Source organism: Arachis hypogaea, chromosome 7 (assembly GCF_003086295.3).
Source record: "Arachis hypogaea cultivar Tifrunner chromosome 7, arahy.Tifrunner.gnm2.J5K5, whole genome shotgun sequence".
Taxonomy (NCBI): domain Eukaryota; kingdom Viridiplantae; phylum Streptophyta; class Magnoliopsida; order Fabales; family Fabaceae; genus Arachis; species Arachis hypogaea.
The window spans coordinates 6607072-6624838 of NC_092042.1; the positions used below are offsets into that span (position 1 = coordinate 6607072).

A 17767-nucleotide genomic window follows, 5' to 3' on the forward strand; every position below is an offset into this window, starting at 1 on the left:
GTCACGTGTCAGGGCCTATTATTGGTCATGGTTAGTTCCTAGAAATTACTGATATACTGCAGTCGCTGTCACTTTTTCAATATCTTATAGCCTGAATTTCAATGTTGGGTAGATAACACATGGCAATAAACTACAGTGAGTGCTCAGAATTGTATATACTAGCAAAACATGTTTTGTCAATGCCACAAGTAGAGGAATAAAAAGAAATTAGTATCTTAATTCTTAAATGAACCATTCACAGACCAATTCATTTAATCAATTAATTTTTGCTTTGTTGACCTTCTCTTATGTTTCAACTAATTCAGCAATATGCTAATGATGATTCCTTGAAGGATGCAACTTTTGACCAAAGAAAAAATCAGAGTAGAATTATGTATTAATGGCATGGACAGAGTGTTAATCTGTTGACTGTAGTACCAACAAATTTAAAAATTTGTTTACAATGAAATTACATTTGCAGCCACAAAAACTTAGCTAAAACATAAAAAATCACTCATCTATATGAAAAATTTGAAGACAAAAGAAAAGAAAAGAAAAAAATTTTAATTGGCTTATGAGTAACATATGCTGTATTAATGTACTCTATATATTTCTTTATTTAAAAGGATGCAACCAAGAGTGAGTTACAATCCTGAACCAGTTTCTGGTTCTCTATATGCAATAACTTTGCAAAAACACCAACTAAGGGGGCAGTGTTATATGTGCAAGCCTCAGTTTGCATGAAATTGTTCCTCTGATCTTCAAAATTGTCTTGCCAATCAGGCCCTCCAACCAATGCACCAACAAGAACATTAGGGTTAGGTTCTTGGCTACTGTACCAATTATCATAACCTTGTGTACACCCTATGAACCCTTTATTCTCCTTGTATGACACAATGGAAGCACCTCTATGGTGCACCCTTTTAGGGTACCTTGGCCCATAGCCCACCAAATAGCTCATGTTCATTGGGTTTGAGCCCAAAATGTAATCAATTTGTGACTTAGCAAAGCTTAGAATCTCTTCATGATCCACTGTGCCACCATGACAATTTAGATTTTGGTTTGTGCTTTTGAGGAAATCAGAATACACTGAGAGCAAGAATGAAGCTGTTGAAACATATTGCATGTTGTTCCATTGTCTTACATAGAGCAATCCACCTGGAGTTCTTTGCACATTGCTATCATTGTTGTTCTTGTTTAGACATGAACATATATAGTACTCAGCTTTTGATCTATATTGCTCAAGTATATCACTATGCTTCTTGTGTTTTTCTTGGTTTAGGAACTGCAGCAAATACAATGAACCTATTGTAAGATTAAAAATAATTGTAACTCTTATGATCCATATGTAGTACTGAATTAAAATTTGGTGTTTCATGCACCAAGATAATTCAATAGTATAAATTTAATAGAAGTTATCCGTGCAAAGATATATTAAAATTTATATTATTGGATTGTCTTAGTGTATGATGCACAAACTTTATCTGGGTACTTAATAATATTCTCTATCATTGGACTAATAAGCCTAAACTCTTGAAATTAACCACTAATTTTTTATTTTTTTTCAAATTAGAAATTTGAAATATCTAACTTCATTTTTCTCATTGAATGTGTTCAAAGGTAGGTCAACAAGACCCAAGAAACAGGGTGGGTAAAGAGCAGCACATGTGAAGTTCTGAGCCATGTGTATGTAGCATGGTTCAATCAATAGTTTGATAGTTAACATTTTTTTTTCTTTCTTTTTGTTTCTTGTGCTGTGAATTATCTAGAAATATTGTTCAATATTAGCAAATCTTATGTATGAAAGCTATTCTCCAACAATTTAGGAGTGATGAAACTCATTCCATCTGATTATAAAAATCAAAACAAAACAAAAATGTGATGTGTGAATCTTAAGTTAGCATTGAAGGTGGGCCACACAACTGCAGTTTCTGACCTCACAGTTTGATGGTATTAGCATATCAGTTAGATATGCCATTATTAATTCATAAGGTACATACACATAAAATGAAATTTATAAAAGAAAAATAGTCTTTTTTATAATGCAGTAATGTGGTAAATACTAAATTACTCAGGTGAAAGCTTTCTCTTGTTATGTGTATGAAATTTTCTGTTTATTTTTTAAACTAAGTTATATTATTATTATTGTTGTTGAGGCTATAGAAAAATTTTTATGTTGAAGGGTAAAGTGAGTCATTGAGCTACAAATCTAGGCTCAACCACAAGCCAGATCACTTTGATTGTAGTGTGATTCAAAGCAAAAGCTTTCAAACTCTGCACATGACATTGTTCATGTGTACACACTTTTTAGGTATTAGCAACCATATATAGATAATGTACCTTAACTAGTGTATACTCCACAGGTGACTTTTTTAAAATAAAGTGCTAACAAGATTTAACCCCTATATTTTTAGATTAGAAAAGTAAAAATGTTAGACTAAGCTAGAGAGAAATAGGTCACTATTAACAGAAACACAAATACAAATAAAAGGTTTAAAATTTGAAGAAAAGTAGGATTGAAAAACAAGTAAAATACAAACACAGTTACACAACATTTGACTTAATTTCAATGCCTTGAAGGAAGAGACATCAGGCATTATCATAGAGTGATTGAAGGGAAAAGTAAAACACTTTTTTCTTTTGTTAGCAATACTATTTAAGCATTATCGTATTCTAAGTCGACAGATCAGATCATCGATCCACCCTTGTTTTACTGTGGACGAGTGATATGTCGGCTCAGAATACAATAATAAGTACCCGAAAGAATTTACCTTTGAGGCAAGGAGTTGAAGACCAGCATACTTAACATCCCAGCTGAACTCAGAAATGGACCAACCAGTGCCACCAAAAGAGTGAGCCTTTGAAATAAAGTACTGAAAATACATTTCACTGTCGGTGGCCTTGTACAGCCACATGGCTGCCCACAATAACTCATCCTTGTAACCACTCACCGACGCATAGTAGCTCTTCACCACTCCAACACTCTCATCATACTTCCCTCTATGCTTGTCCCCAAATTCAAACAACTGCACCACAACACATTCAATTCAATAGTCCCTTCAATTATTACCCTACTGTGTATGTATCCAGATACATAACATTGATTTTAATTTAATTACGTACTAAAAGTGATAATGACATATTATGGTACCTAATTAATGCAGAAAACTAAAGCACACATATATATAGCTGATTAATTAATCACTAGAGATTAGTTAACTAAATTAATTCTAGAGAAGCAGGATCAGAACCAAAAGTAGCTACCTGCTGAGCATGGTGTAGGAGTAGGTGAGAATAATGTGGGTTTGTGTTCTTGAACACAATTGAGGCTGCAGCCATGGCAGCTGCTGTTTCTGCAGCCAGATCTGAACCAGGTTTTTCCTCATCTATCTTGAATGCTTGCCTTGAGGTAGTCATGTCCTCTGGCCTTTGCCAACAATAATGGTCTGTGTCACCATCACCAACCTTCAACACCCAACAACAACAATCTTGAATCTCTTGAACCAAACTAGTCCCAAACTGTCTCAAGACAGAAATACAAAGACACGGATAGATTTTCTGTATCTACATTATTTATACTGCCTCAACGTCTCTGTATTTTCTGTCCTGAAACAGTTATCAAACCAGAGGAATTTGAAGAGTATATATATGTGTATGTATATATGTATTAAGATACCTCTGCCCAAAGGACATTGGGGCTGGTGTGAGCTTTGATGAAGTAATCAGTGCCCCATTTTATAGCCTCCAAAGTGTGTTGAAGCTCACCAGCATCTGAAATGTGTTGCAAATATTCAATGGCACCCCATGAAAGCATTGTCACTGTGAAAGCCATTGGCAATCCAAACTTCACATGATCACCTGCATCATAGTACCCTCCAACCAAGTCCACCTTCAAAAGCAAGAACATATATACTTCAATTTTCAACTTGGGAATTATCACAAACACCTAGCAATCTAGAACTAGAAATTGGTGTAACTAACTAACTAACCCCTTGTTCTAGACCATCAGTGAGGCCGGAATGGTGACGCCAAGAGACGCGCTGGTTGTAAGGAATTCTTCCTGAACGCTGTGCCTCAAAGTAAAGGAGGCTCTTTGAGAGTGCATCACCATAATCAAAGGCTTGTTGAGCATTGGTAGTAGTGATGAAAAAGGTTGTTATGGTGACGAAGAAGAACAAGAACCAAAGAGAAGAAGAACAACAATGCTGTACAAGTACCAAGGGGGGAACAATCTTGGAATCTCCAAAACTACTAGTTTGTTTCCTATGATATTGATGATGATGTGTTTGTTCCTCCATTGTTGTTCCCCCTCTCCCTTCTTTCCCTCCTAAACAAGTTTAATTCTTTTTAGGAGTGAAGAAGGAAGGAATGGGAAACAAAAATGAGAAAATAAAAAAAAAAATAGTGTGACTTAGGATTATTCAATAACATACACTATACACCATACTCCTATGGTGTGAGATTTGAAGTGTGTTTGGAAGATTGTGATATATGTAACATGTGTATGTGTGCCTATAATGTAGGAGGGGTCTCTCTTCTTTAGCCCCACATCGATCTGAATGTGAAACTTTGGTATTTGTTTGTACAAATAAATTTGAAATTTCTAAGGCTTTGATACTTGGATGTCTTTGTTAATGCCTAAAACAGAAAATAAACCCCCTTCTCTTTTTGAAAAATATTATTTTCCCAAACTGATTTATTTTCATTGCTTACTAGTAAATGTTACATCCATTATCTACTAAAAAAAAATAAGACTTTTGTTTGTTTGTTTTTTTTTAACTAAAGATAGGGCGAATCGAACTGCAACATCTAGATGAGATCAGTATAAACCTCTACATGAATATGAAGAGATTATATCTTTTAAAAATTTATGTTTATTTTTTTATTATTGTTTGATATTTTGTTATTATAAATTTATTAATGTTATTTTTTATGAAAATATTATACATAATTTATGTTTTTTATGTTTCGTTTGAGTTTTACAGAATAACGTCAAATGTTTGTTTTTTAATATAAATCATGTTAGGTTAGTGAGTTTTGTGTATAATTCTAAAAATTCATTAGCCTAATATGATTTATGTCTATTTATGTTCGTTAGTAAATTATCACTTATAAATTAAGAAAGACGTCAAAAATATAACCATTTTCAGTTTAGGGTAAATATCGATTTTTATTTATTTAGATAAAATGGCTGAAATTTTAATATTATTATGGAATACATAGTATTGATAATATAGATGTTAAAAATTATATTTAACGACCAATAAATTATAATTCAAATAGCATAATTTTATCATATTCATTTAGAATTTTTTTTTTTTTACTTATTCATTTAGAAGTTGCAGATTAAATTTGGTTTCTAATTTTGAAAAAAAAAATAAAAGTATATTTAATGTATAGTATGGAGCATCCTTTGCACGTGTAGTTTTTTTTTCTTTAATGATTTGCTTGTGCATCACACTATCACTGTAGCTTCGAGTTCGACCTGAGGACCTTTGTTTTTTGGAAAAGTTCTCGACCATCAATTTTATTGTATTTTGATCAGTATGTAACTAGCAGAAAAAAATGAGCTATTAGATAAAATTTCATATTAATCTCACGCCATCAAATTATTATTAATGGTTAGTTGATAGCTGCCAATCACAAATATTACTGGTCCTAATATTGCTCTTGTTTTTTAATGACCAAGTCAAACAAAGTATTACTACATTTATAATCGGAAAGATTTATTCATTAATAATACTGTTACTTAAAAAAAATATTAAAAACTGACAGATTGATATCATGCAAAATAATTGGCAAAATCTCTAGTAATAATGTAGCTAGCTTCTCAGAAATTTTTGATAATCAAAATGAGTTAGTCAAAAATAGTTAGAATTTATTTATTTAATTTTTATTAATTATTATAATAATTAATAAATATTAAATAAAATAAATTTTTTTTTGTTTATTTAGCATTATTACTTGTTTGTCCATTCATGTGTTTTCATAAAAAAACACCAAATTAAGTTAAACAAACAACATAAAAATTTATGCATTCTAAAATCAAACCATTTTAAATATATAAGATTTTTTATGTGTTATCAATCACACCTTTATAATAGTATTGTCTAAATTTTATATCAACAAAATCAATAATAATTAAAATTTGGTAAATTCTAACCAACTTTTTTTAAATAAAAAATTTGTTATCTTCTACAACATATATTTTATTGTTATTAAAGGAATTTGATTGAGTCATCATAGCTAGTTATTATTCGCTATCTCTCTAACTTAAATGTGGATACCAAATTATGTAATTAGAATAAAATAATTTTTACAACTTACAAGAATTTTTAACAAAATTCCATTGTATAATTTCATCATTTTTTCCAAACTACCCAATCCCTTAATCTTTTCCAGCAAAAAAAAAAATGAAACGAGAGAATTAAATAATCAAATATTCTTTGGTCACACTTGTGTATGATTAATAATCCCTTTAATTATTTACTAATATCTGCAAGATATCATTGAAGCCATAAGTTTTACCGTGAATGAAGGAACTTGACCAAAAAAAAAAACTTCCACTATCCAGAATTTATTTGTCAATGATATTTATCCAACTATTTGCGGTTAAAATTTTGTGATTCTCTCGCGTGGCTAATCTAATTCAAACTCACATTGATCTGTTAGAATTAAAATTTTGTGTATATGTAATCACACACAAGTTTTATGTCTAGTAGATTATTAGCATTGTTTAAGTTGTTAAATGGTTAATCCAGAGCAAGAAATGAAGTCAACAATTTTATTATAAATAGCTATATATAGTAGTTATCTAAATTCTAGTTAAAAAGATGGTTAATATTAAGTATGATAATAATTAAATTTCTCTAATAATCATAAAATATATCATAGAGGATAACATACTCCTTGTTCATACCTTGATCTAACATTAGGTTTCAGGTCCAAATAAAACAAAAAAAGTCCAATCTAAATATTGGTCTTTGCTATCAACCGATCTTCTTAGAAGAGGTCAGATTCAACACAGACTCTATTTCTAAAAAGTCGGGCTCGGAAGATAACTGGCAGATAACACTTATTCAAATAAGTAACTACCTTTAAAATTTCTCAATCCACTTCCAGGAGCCATATCTCAACTTTCCTAAGATAACGAAACAGTTACCCACCTTAAAAGGTGGAACTACTCTAACAGTAATTATTGGTTCACTAGTCACCACTATAAATACGCAGACACCCCTCAGGTATCTCTAAATTTCAATATTCTCTAAACCTGCTAAACTCTTTGCTGACTTAGGCGAAATATCTTTTCAGATACTATTCCCATTCTTTCATATATACAAGTCCACTTAACGTTTGGGCCTATCTTCCAAACCCAATTCACCAATTTCAGCTTATCCACCTAACACCCCTTATTTGAGAGAGAGTTAACTAGAATTTACTTTAAAATTTTAATTTTAAATTTATATAAATAAAATTAAAAGTTATAGTACAATTTTTACATGTTATAGGAATTGATAGATGGGAACTCCATTTTCTCATTGCTAATTATCATCGTGCGAATCGCGGAATATAATAAATCACATGCAAAAAAGGGTTGTTAAAAATTTCTAGAAGATCTCTAAAGAGATCTCAACACAGTTTATATTTTCACACCTTTAACTTTATGGTATACGAAATTCGATATTTACAACCAATATATTCGTCCGCACGATATGTATTATAATGTAAACTTTTATACGCACTTTATTTTTCTTTGTAATATATAGTTTTTATTTCATTATTATTATTATTATTATATGTGTATCTAATATGCACCAATTTTAATCTGAGCAAAATATGGCACTTTTATGGCCAAAAGTTGGTCAATTTCTTGCATCAAAAGCGATGTGCGTGCTGCTTTCAAAGACTAGCTTGATCCAAGAAAATAATTAATTAAATAAAATTGATAAATATCACTTATCTAGTGATAAAACGATCTTAACTAGCTCATCAATGTAAGAAACAAAAATAACAATAGCTCCCAGCAAACAGTGGGGAGTTTGAAGAAAATTTTTTAACATAAAAATTATATAATGGCATTTATATTAAAATAAAATATATAAATATAATTATTTTTTAAATTTATTACTAATATGATAATAAAGAAATGACTATACGGATAAAGATTGTAAAAAAAATTAGAATGATACTTTTTGAATTGTAAATAATTTAAAATATTCCACTTTAAAATACTATCTGGTATCAATAGATCGATATTGACATTGTATAAGTTATATTCTCTTAAATATTAGTATTTTTCTTAAACAATACATCATTTTTTTATTTTTCATAGTTATAATTGTAAAAAAATTACAATATATTAAGATGTAAAGTATATAAAAAGAAATAGTGAAAAAGATAAATATTAAAAATGTATAATGTAACATTCTAATTTTTAATACCTCATAATTGTACTAAAAATTTAAGCGTCATTTACTTCTACTCCTTTTAATTTCATATTATATTTATTTAATATTGAATTTTCACGAATGTAAACCGAATTTTTAACTATGAAAATAAAAAGTCTTTTTTATTTAAATAAACCACGTAAACACATAAGCATAATCACATAATATATATAATACATACATACTATTATTCATTCCATCCTCAAAATACAAGTTGTACCTCTCTAAAAATTCAAAATAATAAACGACGACAGATAAAATCTCAACTAAACCAACAAATAGGAAATACAACACACACGCACATATATATAAAGTTTTGTACATTGATCGCGTTTCGCGTCAAAACTTTCTGAACTCGCACTGAAAAAAAAATCTGTAGAGGGTGAGAACATCGTCCTCACAGATTCTCAACAGGAAAAAAAATACCATCAAAGCAAAGAAATACTTGCAAATAGAATTAATTTCATTATAAAACAATTTATCCTTGAAATAACTTTTTGAAAAAGTTTTATGAAAAAACTTACTTTAAAAAGTCATAAAGAAACTCATTTAGTTTACAAGTCAATAAGGTGAATAGTTTAAAGAAATTAAAAGGACCGAGGACATGCCTAAAGGCTTTCTACCCAACTCACATTACTCACTCCCATCCAACTAATACATAAATTAGAGTAATAAAGCAACACCTAGTCCACCCTCCCTTAACCTCCATCGCCACATATGAAAAACAACCATCAGTGTTACCACCGCCAACATGAGGGATCTCTCAGTTGTCAAGCACAAATAAAACAATGCAAAGCATACACAAATAGAGAGTACAGATAGAGCAATTAAATCAAATAGCAGATAGAGATAATTACTCAACTAGGCAAACCAAAAACAAGATCAACACCTAAACAATACACACAAATGCAAATAATGCATGCCTGTCTTATGGCTAATGAGCTCATCTGTCGGTTATACAGCCAAACCCAATATATCTGGTAGTGAACCATGGCCAGTCTCTGCATGTGCGCATCCCCGAGCACAAAATTCATATTCCTATATCAAATGCATTGGGAGACATCCTGAAAGGTATAAGTGTTCGGCTACATCTTGCGACGGAGGATCAACAGAATCTCAAATTTCAACCTGGAGCAAGTGGAGCCAACCCACTGTATCTACCCAAGAAAAATGTGAAACTCAGATAATTTCTCAAATCTCATATCATTCTCAACCGGGAGCAAGTGGGGGCTAACCAAATACATTTACCCTAGGAGACTCGAACCAAATCCGGAGCAAGTAAATCAGTGCCACTATATCTACCCAGACAGGTATATCATAATCAGAATCATATTCAACATGAATATCATTATCATTTCATTATCAATCTCATTAACCATCTCTTCTTCAATCTCTTCTCAATTCATATTCAATCTTAATTAATCTCATTCATCACCATCATTCATCATCATAATCAATTTTCACATTCATCCTCTTCATACACCACTTCACACTTTATTCCTCTCTTTCCAATTCATCAACTCATCCCTTAAATTCTCGTTTCTAACTTCTATATCCTTAATTACGCAGGTTCTAGACTCTTTTCGAGGTTTATAAAGGTTTAGAAGGCTCAATAAATGGTTAAAAACTTAAAATTCACTTTTCAAAAAACAGGATGGTCACATACACATGCACATGCTCGCATACGTAGGAGTGTAAATTTTCAAAACTCGCGTACGCAGACCACCTTCGCGTATGCGGAAGGTTTGGACAGTGGAGCTCGCTCGTGTACGCATGAGCGTAAACGTGACAAAGTCGCGTACGCTGTCTATGTTTATGTACGCATGGCATATCAGAATGTGAAAATAGAGTTACACATGGATCGGATAATATCTACATATCCGCAGTAATTATCCGCATTTGATCTGAATTTTATGGATATTATTCGATCCGCAGAGCTATCGGATTGGATCGGATCTGATCCGCACTATGGTAGGATCGGATTGCGGATTTGGCAATGATATCTGCGGATCCGTTCCGCATATCCGCACGTCTCATATATATTGCATAGTTTAAGAAAGTAAACCCTAATGTGATATGAATTTTAGTGTACTGTTTTATGAATTTTATAATATCTTATTTTTAATTTTTTATGTTGTACTTTAACTTAGAATAATTAAACTTAGATCTTGTGTTATTATTTTTCTTTTGTTATTCAAGAGAATTTTTATTGATAATATTTTAGGAGTAAATATGTTTAAACAGGTGACAAAAATAGATTTTCTAGAACCAAAAAGGACTTTAAAACAATTCTTTTGAATTATGTGGATATACCCGATATCCGATTCGATCCGTGTGCAACTCTATGTGAAAAGGTTGATATATTGTAAAAATCCAATTTTTTAATGATCCATATTTCAAATCATCATAACTTTTTTTACAAAATTTATTTTTTAACCATTTTTGAATCGTTAGAAATATTAGTAAATAAATTTTCATAAAAATTTAATTTTGTAAAATTTTTCAATTTTAATGACTGAATTATGACTCGCTAAAATTAGCCAAAAATCGTTATTAACCAAAAATAGAATTTCCAAAAATTTATAAGCCAAAATAATTTTTTTGGTATGATTAGGGGTGGAAAAAGGCCAGGCGGCCTGCCAGGGGCCTGCAGCCTGGCCTGTGTTTGGCCTGGCCTGGCCTGGCCTGTTATAAAATAGGTACAGGCCTAAGCTCTTTTAAAAGCCTTAATACATTAATAGGCCAGGCCCAGGCTTACTAATTAGCCTTATAGGCCTGACAGGCCTGCCTGGGCCTGTTAAAATATAATTAAATATATAAATAATTTTTTATTATTAATAAAATTATGAGATATTTTAAATTAATTATATTTTATTATAAATATTTTTGTATATTTTAAATACGTTAAAAGTTTAAAATTTTTTATAGATATTAAATATATGACATATTACATATAACTATTTTTATTAAAAAATAATTTTTTTAAATAATATTTTTATTTTTGTAAAAAAAAATTATCAGGCCTTTTAACAGGCTTCAGGCCAGGTCAGGCTGAATAATAGGTCAGGCCTAGTAATTTATAAAGAGCCTATAACAGGCTGCAGGCCAGGCTCAGGCCAATCAACTGTATGACAGGCCAGACCTATTAAGAGCAAAGCCTGGCCTGGCCTGGCCTGTTTCCACCCCTAGGTATGATATATTACTATAAGAGTAGGGATTAAAAAAAAAAGCAAATTAGTGTGCCAATCCTTTTCCAACTTTTATGACCTCATTTCTCATACCAAAAGTTTGATTCATATTATTAGAACAGAAAAAAATTTATCTTCTCATATTTTTCGTAAGGATCGGATGAGGAGAAAGAAATACAAAGACAAACCCCTGGAAAATTTTCCCAAAAAAAGACGAAACTCATGATGATTCTTAGTTACACCAATCAACAAAAGATTAGGGGTAACATTCAATTATGGGAACATAATAATTAGTCTCGGATCAATAAAAAGGAAAACATAATAATGATGGCACTTCATTATCAAATCTTCAATAAGTCAATATATAGCTTAATTGCCCCATTTGCCCAAAAGTGAACAGCATTATTTGCTCCTGCCCTTCCTAATTACCAAACAAATTTCTGATTCAACAAATAAAAATATCAAAATTAGATATTATGTCCACACTAAAAATTAAATCAAATATTAAATGAATCATTATATATTCATATATAAATATAAATATTATTTAATTTATTTTTAATATATATTATATTTATTTTAATATATATTTTTATAAATAATTAATTTAATAATTAATTTTTAATATACACATAAAATATTATTGTAATAAACATATATATCATTAAACTAGTCCACCAAAATAAACTCACTCTTGTCATTTTATGAGTAAACTTGTCACATCATTGCATCTGTTGACTTAGTAATTAAAGCCATAAAAAGTGATAATTAATTAAGATTAAAGGTTAATTAATTAGATCTAAAAATTAAAAAGTGGACGGATCATATATTATTTCTTATTAAAAGTAGCGGTCCCCCATGAAACATCCTTGTAAATAATATTGCATTTTCTGTTTTATATGTAATAGTGATGGTTGTTTTGATTATTTCTTTTGTGTTCATAAATTAATATATATATATATATATATATATATATATATATATATATATATATAATAGATAAATTTTGATAAACTACTTTAATTTTTATCTCTATAATATATATTCACCTATAATTCGCTCCAATTCCTCTATAAAAACTGTAATTTAGTTTCATCTTAACTAATTATTAAGACAACGTTGAATCTATAGATAGAGGAAATTACATAGATATATAAAAATTATTATTATTATTATTTACACAATATATATAGTACTTAATTATTTTTAATTTTTAATTTTTCACACCGACATGTATAGTACCTATAGCTATATATGCAATACACGTGTTCCAAATTTGAAGCTCACGTTGTTTTCTTTGTTCTTCTTAATGCCTGGTTTACATCAATCCATTTAAACATCGCTCTCATATATATCAGATACAAAAATATTATTTATATCTATGTGGAGCTAATAACTCTTTAAATACAAAATTTGATATTGAGCAAAGTTAGGAACCAAAAGTATATCAGCTAAAATTTAACTAAATACTTTTGGATGAATTTAAAATTTTTATAAGTTAATATATATGGATGTTTTTTCTACTAAGTATTAGAATGTTTTTTTTTTCATATTAAATGGATGTTCTTTTATATATTTTTTGAATTTGTGATTATTAGAAGTGGATAGATTAATGTGAGAAAAAAGAGAAAGATTTTTATAGGTTTTAATTAGATTTACTTAATCAATTTAAAATTTTTTAAATTTTGAATTTAAAAAATTTAAAATTAATTAATTATTGATATAAATTAATATAATTTTATTTAATTTTTGACTGATAAACTTTTGGTTCCTTTGATATTTCTTCTCTCTAGCTACTTAATTAGTTCTTATTATTTTTCTTTCTCCTTTCCCTTAGTCTCTTCTTTTAAAGCTAGTGATGTTACAGCTTACATTTAACATTATTGTATCAAATTTACTTATTAAATTATTAATTCATTGCCTGTAAATTTTATTACTCTTATTTTATACGATGAATTTTATTAGAACAAAAGTTGGCTAAATCCAAATACGAATTATGCTAGAGTTAATTATATATAGATAGATTAATTACAATCCTAATTGAAAGTGATTATAATAGTAATTGATTGAATAATAAAATGATAAAACTTAAATATAATTTTAGCTAAACAAAATAACTTAAAATTTAAGATAAAACTTTAATTATTATGTATCTCTAAGAGCTTAAAATTTAAGATAAAAGTTTATTAGTTTATGAATTGTTTAATAATAGATAATCAATTTTAAATTTTATCATTTAAAAATTATTTAAATGCATGAATCTACACGGATCATTAGACTCTTACAAATGACAAAGATTCAATGTATTCATGGCACAAATTAAAGAAAAATTAAACAAGAAGTTTAATAGAAAAGGTCTTGTACACAAAAGAAAAAAGGACTTAAAGAGAGGTTTTGGTTAGAAGTCAGTGCTTAATATCATTTCCAAAAAATGTTAATATAATTATTACTTCTACATATATATATCGAAGTATTTAATTATGCATGCTAATTAAGTACTAATCACCATATCACATACATAAAACGTATGGTAATAATTATATTATTGTTAGTATCTAGCTTTCACACCGTGACAACAGAGTTTATCTAAATATCTATATTAAAACTCTGATGTTAATTAAACTATGCTTTGCACTTAGGTATCTTAATCGAGAGACTTGCTTTCACTGACCTAATAATTGGCTTATCTGTTAATCTGTTACGTTCAACACTAATCATCATCACAGAATAGAACAAATTAAAATCCGATCCTAACATTAAAATCACGTTCCTACTAACCTTTTCAATTCTGGGGAACTTTTAGCATCATTACGTACATTAGAGTAAGATTAAATGTAGTCCTTTCTAACAATTAACTTCTTTAACACTGATTATTTTTCTTAAAAGTATAATTCCCTTGTTATACCGCAATAAACCTTTATTAGTGATTGATAAGCAATTATTATATATTTAATTATTTACATATATACACAAATAGACAAATATTGTTTTTCTTTTAAAAGTTTTTGTTTTTCATATTTACTTTATTCATAAATATAGAGAATTAATTTTTAATTAGTCAGTATTAATTAATTTTTTAAAATAATTATTTAATCTGCACATTTTGGAGGAATTAGGATTTACGATCAAAATTTAAAATTTAAAATTTATAGTTTAAGATTTACGATTTAAAATTTAGAATAAAAAAATTTGTAAAAAGATTAGCTGTAAAATAGTTAGTTCCCTAATTTAACTCGTGGTTAATATTTTTTTATCCTTAACTAGTTAACTTTAAATTCAAATCAAATTAAGGGTCCATTATTTGGATAGGTTTCATAAGTTTTTTTTTAAATTTATAAAAAGGTATAGTATTAATGTCTAGTATAATTTTTAAAATTGAATTGCAACTTTCTAAAAAGCTATTCTAGTATTTATACAGAAATTTGAAAAATGACTTTTTTCATAATAATTTTTTTTATCACTCTTCTCTTAAAATAAATACTTTTAAAATTAAAAAACTAAATACAAAATAATTTATTTATAATTTAATTTTAATATAAATATTTATTATTTAAATTATTTAAAAAAAATTAATTAAACTATTTATTCAAACAAGCCTTAAATTCGTGTAAAACATGAATATGAATTTCAAACGTTAGGTTTTCTAACTTTTATTCTCTTAGCAAAATTTCTACTACTTATGAAAATGCTTATTATTATTCGCAATTTATTTTAACAATCCTTTCCTTATTACTGCTTTATAATAAAAAACAAAAAACATAGTTGACACAATTTTTTTAACCGATTAATTATTTGAAGAACTCGAGATATATTTAGAGTATATAAAGTTGAGTGGTATATATATAGCCAAAGGTGCACCCAATTCATGAAGCACCGACGAATAATGCTAAATATTTCATGAAATTGTGTCCATATCTCAATTACTTTTATTAAGACATTATATATATACACCAACCCATTTAGAATTAATTAAATAGTGTCTTACGTGTGGACCAATCCGGAATAAAGTTCCACTTCCACAATCACAAAGTCACATTATGCATAATACTAATAATAATGAACAAAAAGTCTCGAATAATCCTAGTACTAATCAAAATCAATTGATGTTTATTAGCTACGAATAATCCAAAAATATAATATACTTAGCTATCAATATGATTTAGTTAATTTATCAAATTAATTAGGGTTCATTTTGTTCTCTGTGTTTATATAAGGTGATGACGAGGAACATTCGAAATTGGTCCACCACGTATATTAAGGTACGGATTTTAAATGTTAGCTGCATTATTATTGTTATTTCTCAAAAATAATTATGCGGGACACGAAACTTTATGAATAATTTTGGGAGAAAATATATATAGTAGTCGGTGATATAGTTTAATTTCTTGCTCAAAATATATATGTAGGGCAATGCAAATCTGATCAGTATTATCACGTCTAACTTGTGGCCCAACTTTATGAATTCACGTTTGACTGATTAATATGAACAACGATCTTTAAGTAAAAAATTTAATTATTTTAAAATTAAGATAATGAAGCATATATTTTATAAAAATTATAAATTTAATGATAATTAATTATTTATTTTATTATTTTATGAATTTTTTTAATTTAGAGGATCTAAAGTCAATTAATATATAGATGATATTTAATATAAGGTTTAATTATTCTATTAGTTTTTATAATTTTATTAAATTTTTAATTAAATTTTTATATTTTTTTATTAGATTTATATATTATTTTTAATTTTATAATTAGATTTTTATAGTTAACTGAATATTTTTTTATAAATTAAAAGTGTTCATAATTAAAAATCTAATTAAATCTTTAACCGTATATATTTTAAAAAAATACTCTGTTAATTTTAATATTTTTATCTAAAAAAAACTGAATTATAAAATTAAAAATAGTATAAAAATTTAATTAAAAAATATAAAAACTTAATTAAAAATTTAATAAAATTATAAAAACTAATAAAATAATAATTTAACCTTAATATAATTATTGTATGTATATGATGCAAATGCAATGGCACATGCCAAATTGAAGTGATTTTATTTTATATATATAACTTTTAGAAAATGATAATGGGTGCATGATGAGGGCATAATGCAGCACTTGTGACAAAAAGGTGTCATTATATGGATGAGGACACTCTGAGAAATCATAACATGAAATCAAAAACATATCCTCTCAAGGAAACAAGAAAATAGATTTGTTCCTAGCTACAATCCTATCCTCTTTGCTCCACAACAACTCAAAATATTTCTTTTATGATATTTTTTAGTTTAATAGAACAAATATTAATTTATTATAGACCTAAATTTTATTTATAAATTTGTTGTTAATCAATAAATTATTACTATTATAAAAATCAATCTAAATTGATTAACTCAAACTCTGATTTTGATTAATGTTTTTATGACCAGTGGTCACTTTAATGTGTTTTTTTACTGGGCTATGTGTTACAACAGCTATTGGGCCAGCCCAAAAAGCAATACACCCCCTCCAAAAATATTCACTCCAGCGCGTTTTTTTTAATTGATTATGAATATATATGAATTCAACAAAACAAATGCATAATCAAATATCATGTGTTCTTAATTACCAAAAAAAAAAAATCATGTGTTCTTTTAATAGAAAGACCCCCCAAAAAATTTATAGAAATGATAGTGTATGTGATATATAAATGGAATAAATATATAATAGTAAGATCATACTTATATATATACTTCTTGAGAAAATGATCTTCAAATAATGTTGCTATATATGGATTCATAACTGTCTCTTTTTGTAGCACTTAAATTAGGAAGGGATCCTGATGAGTGTTTTTTTTTTTTATATATATATGGGAAATAAAAATGTGAGTGGAGGCGTCATCAGTATGATAAAGTGTGCTAATTGGAATATATTCCTATAAAAAGGGCAGAATATAGTGCCAAATAAAGCAATCTTACCCCCAAAATAGTTGTATTCAAAGTTGAAAACATTAAAAGAGATCTTACATGAATACACTAGATAATTCTACTCAAAACTTAATATTTTTTTTATAGAATAATATTAGAGAATTTTTTTTTTCAGTCAACATCAATATTTTTTCTAAAATTAATTTATTTATCTTAAATTCTATACCAAAATCATAAATCTTTAATA

At 28.0% G+C, this 17767-nt stretch overlaps 1 protein-coding gene across 1 annotated transcript; it reads right to left on the bottom strand.

Annotated features, from left to right (window-relative positions):
* Positions 1-340: 340 nt before the first annotated feature.
* LOC112702247 (endoglucanase 11) lies at positions 341-4682 on the bottom strand. Its single transcript, XM_025753210.3, has 5 exons — positions 3969-4682; positions 3656-3868; positions 3244-3444; positions 2751-3005; positions 341-1264 (listed from the first exon to the last, which is right to left on the bottom strand). Exons 1-5 carry the CDS (start codon positions 4275-4277, stop codon positions 599-601), a joined length of 1644 nt encoding a protein of 547 aa, XP_025608995.1. The 5' UTR covers positions 4278-4682; the 3' UTR covers positions 341-598.
* Positions 4683-17767: the final 13085 nt, after the last annotated feature.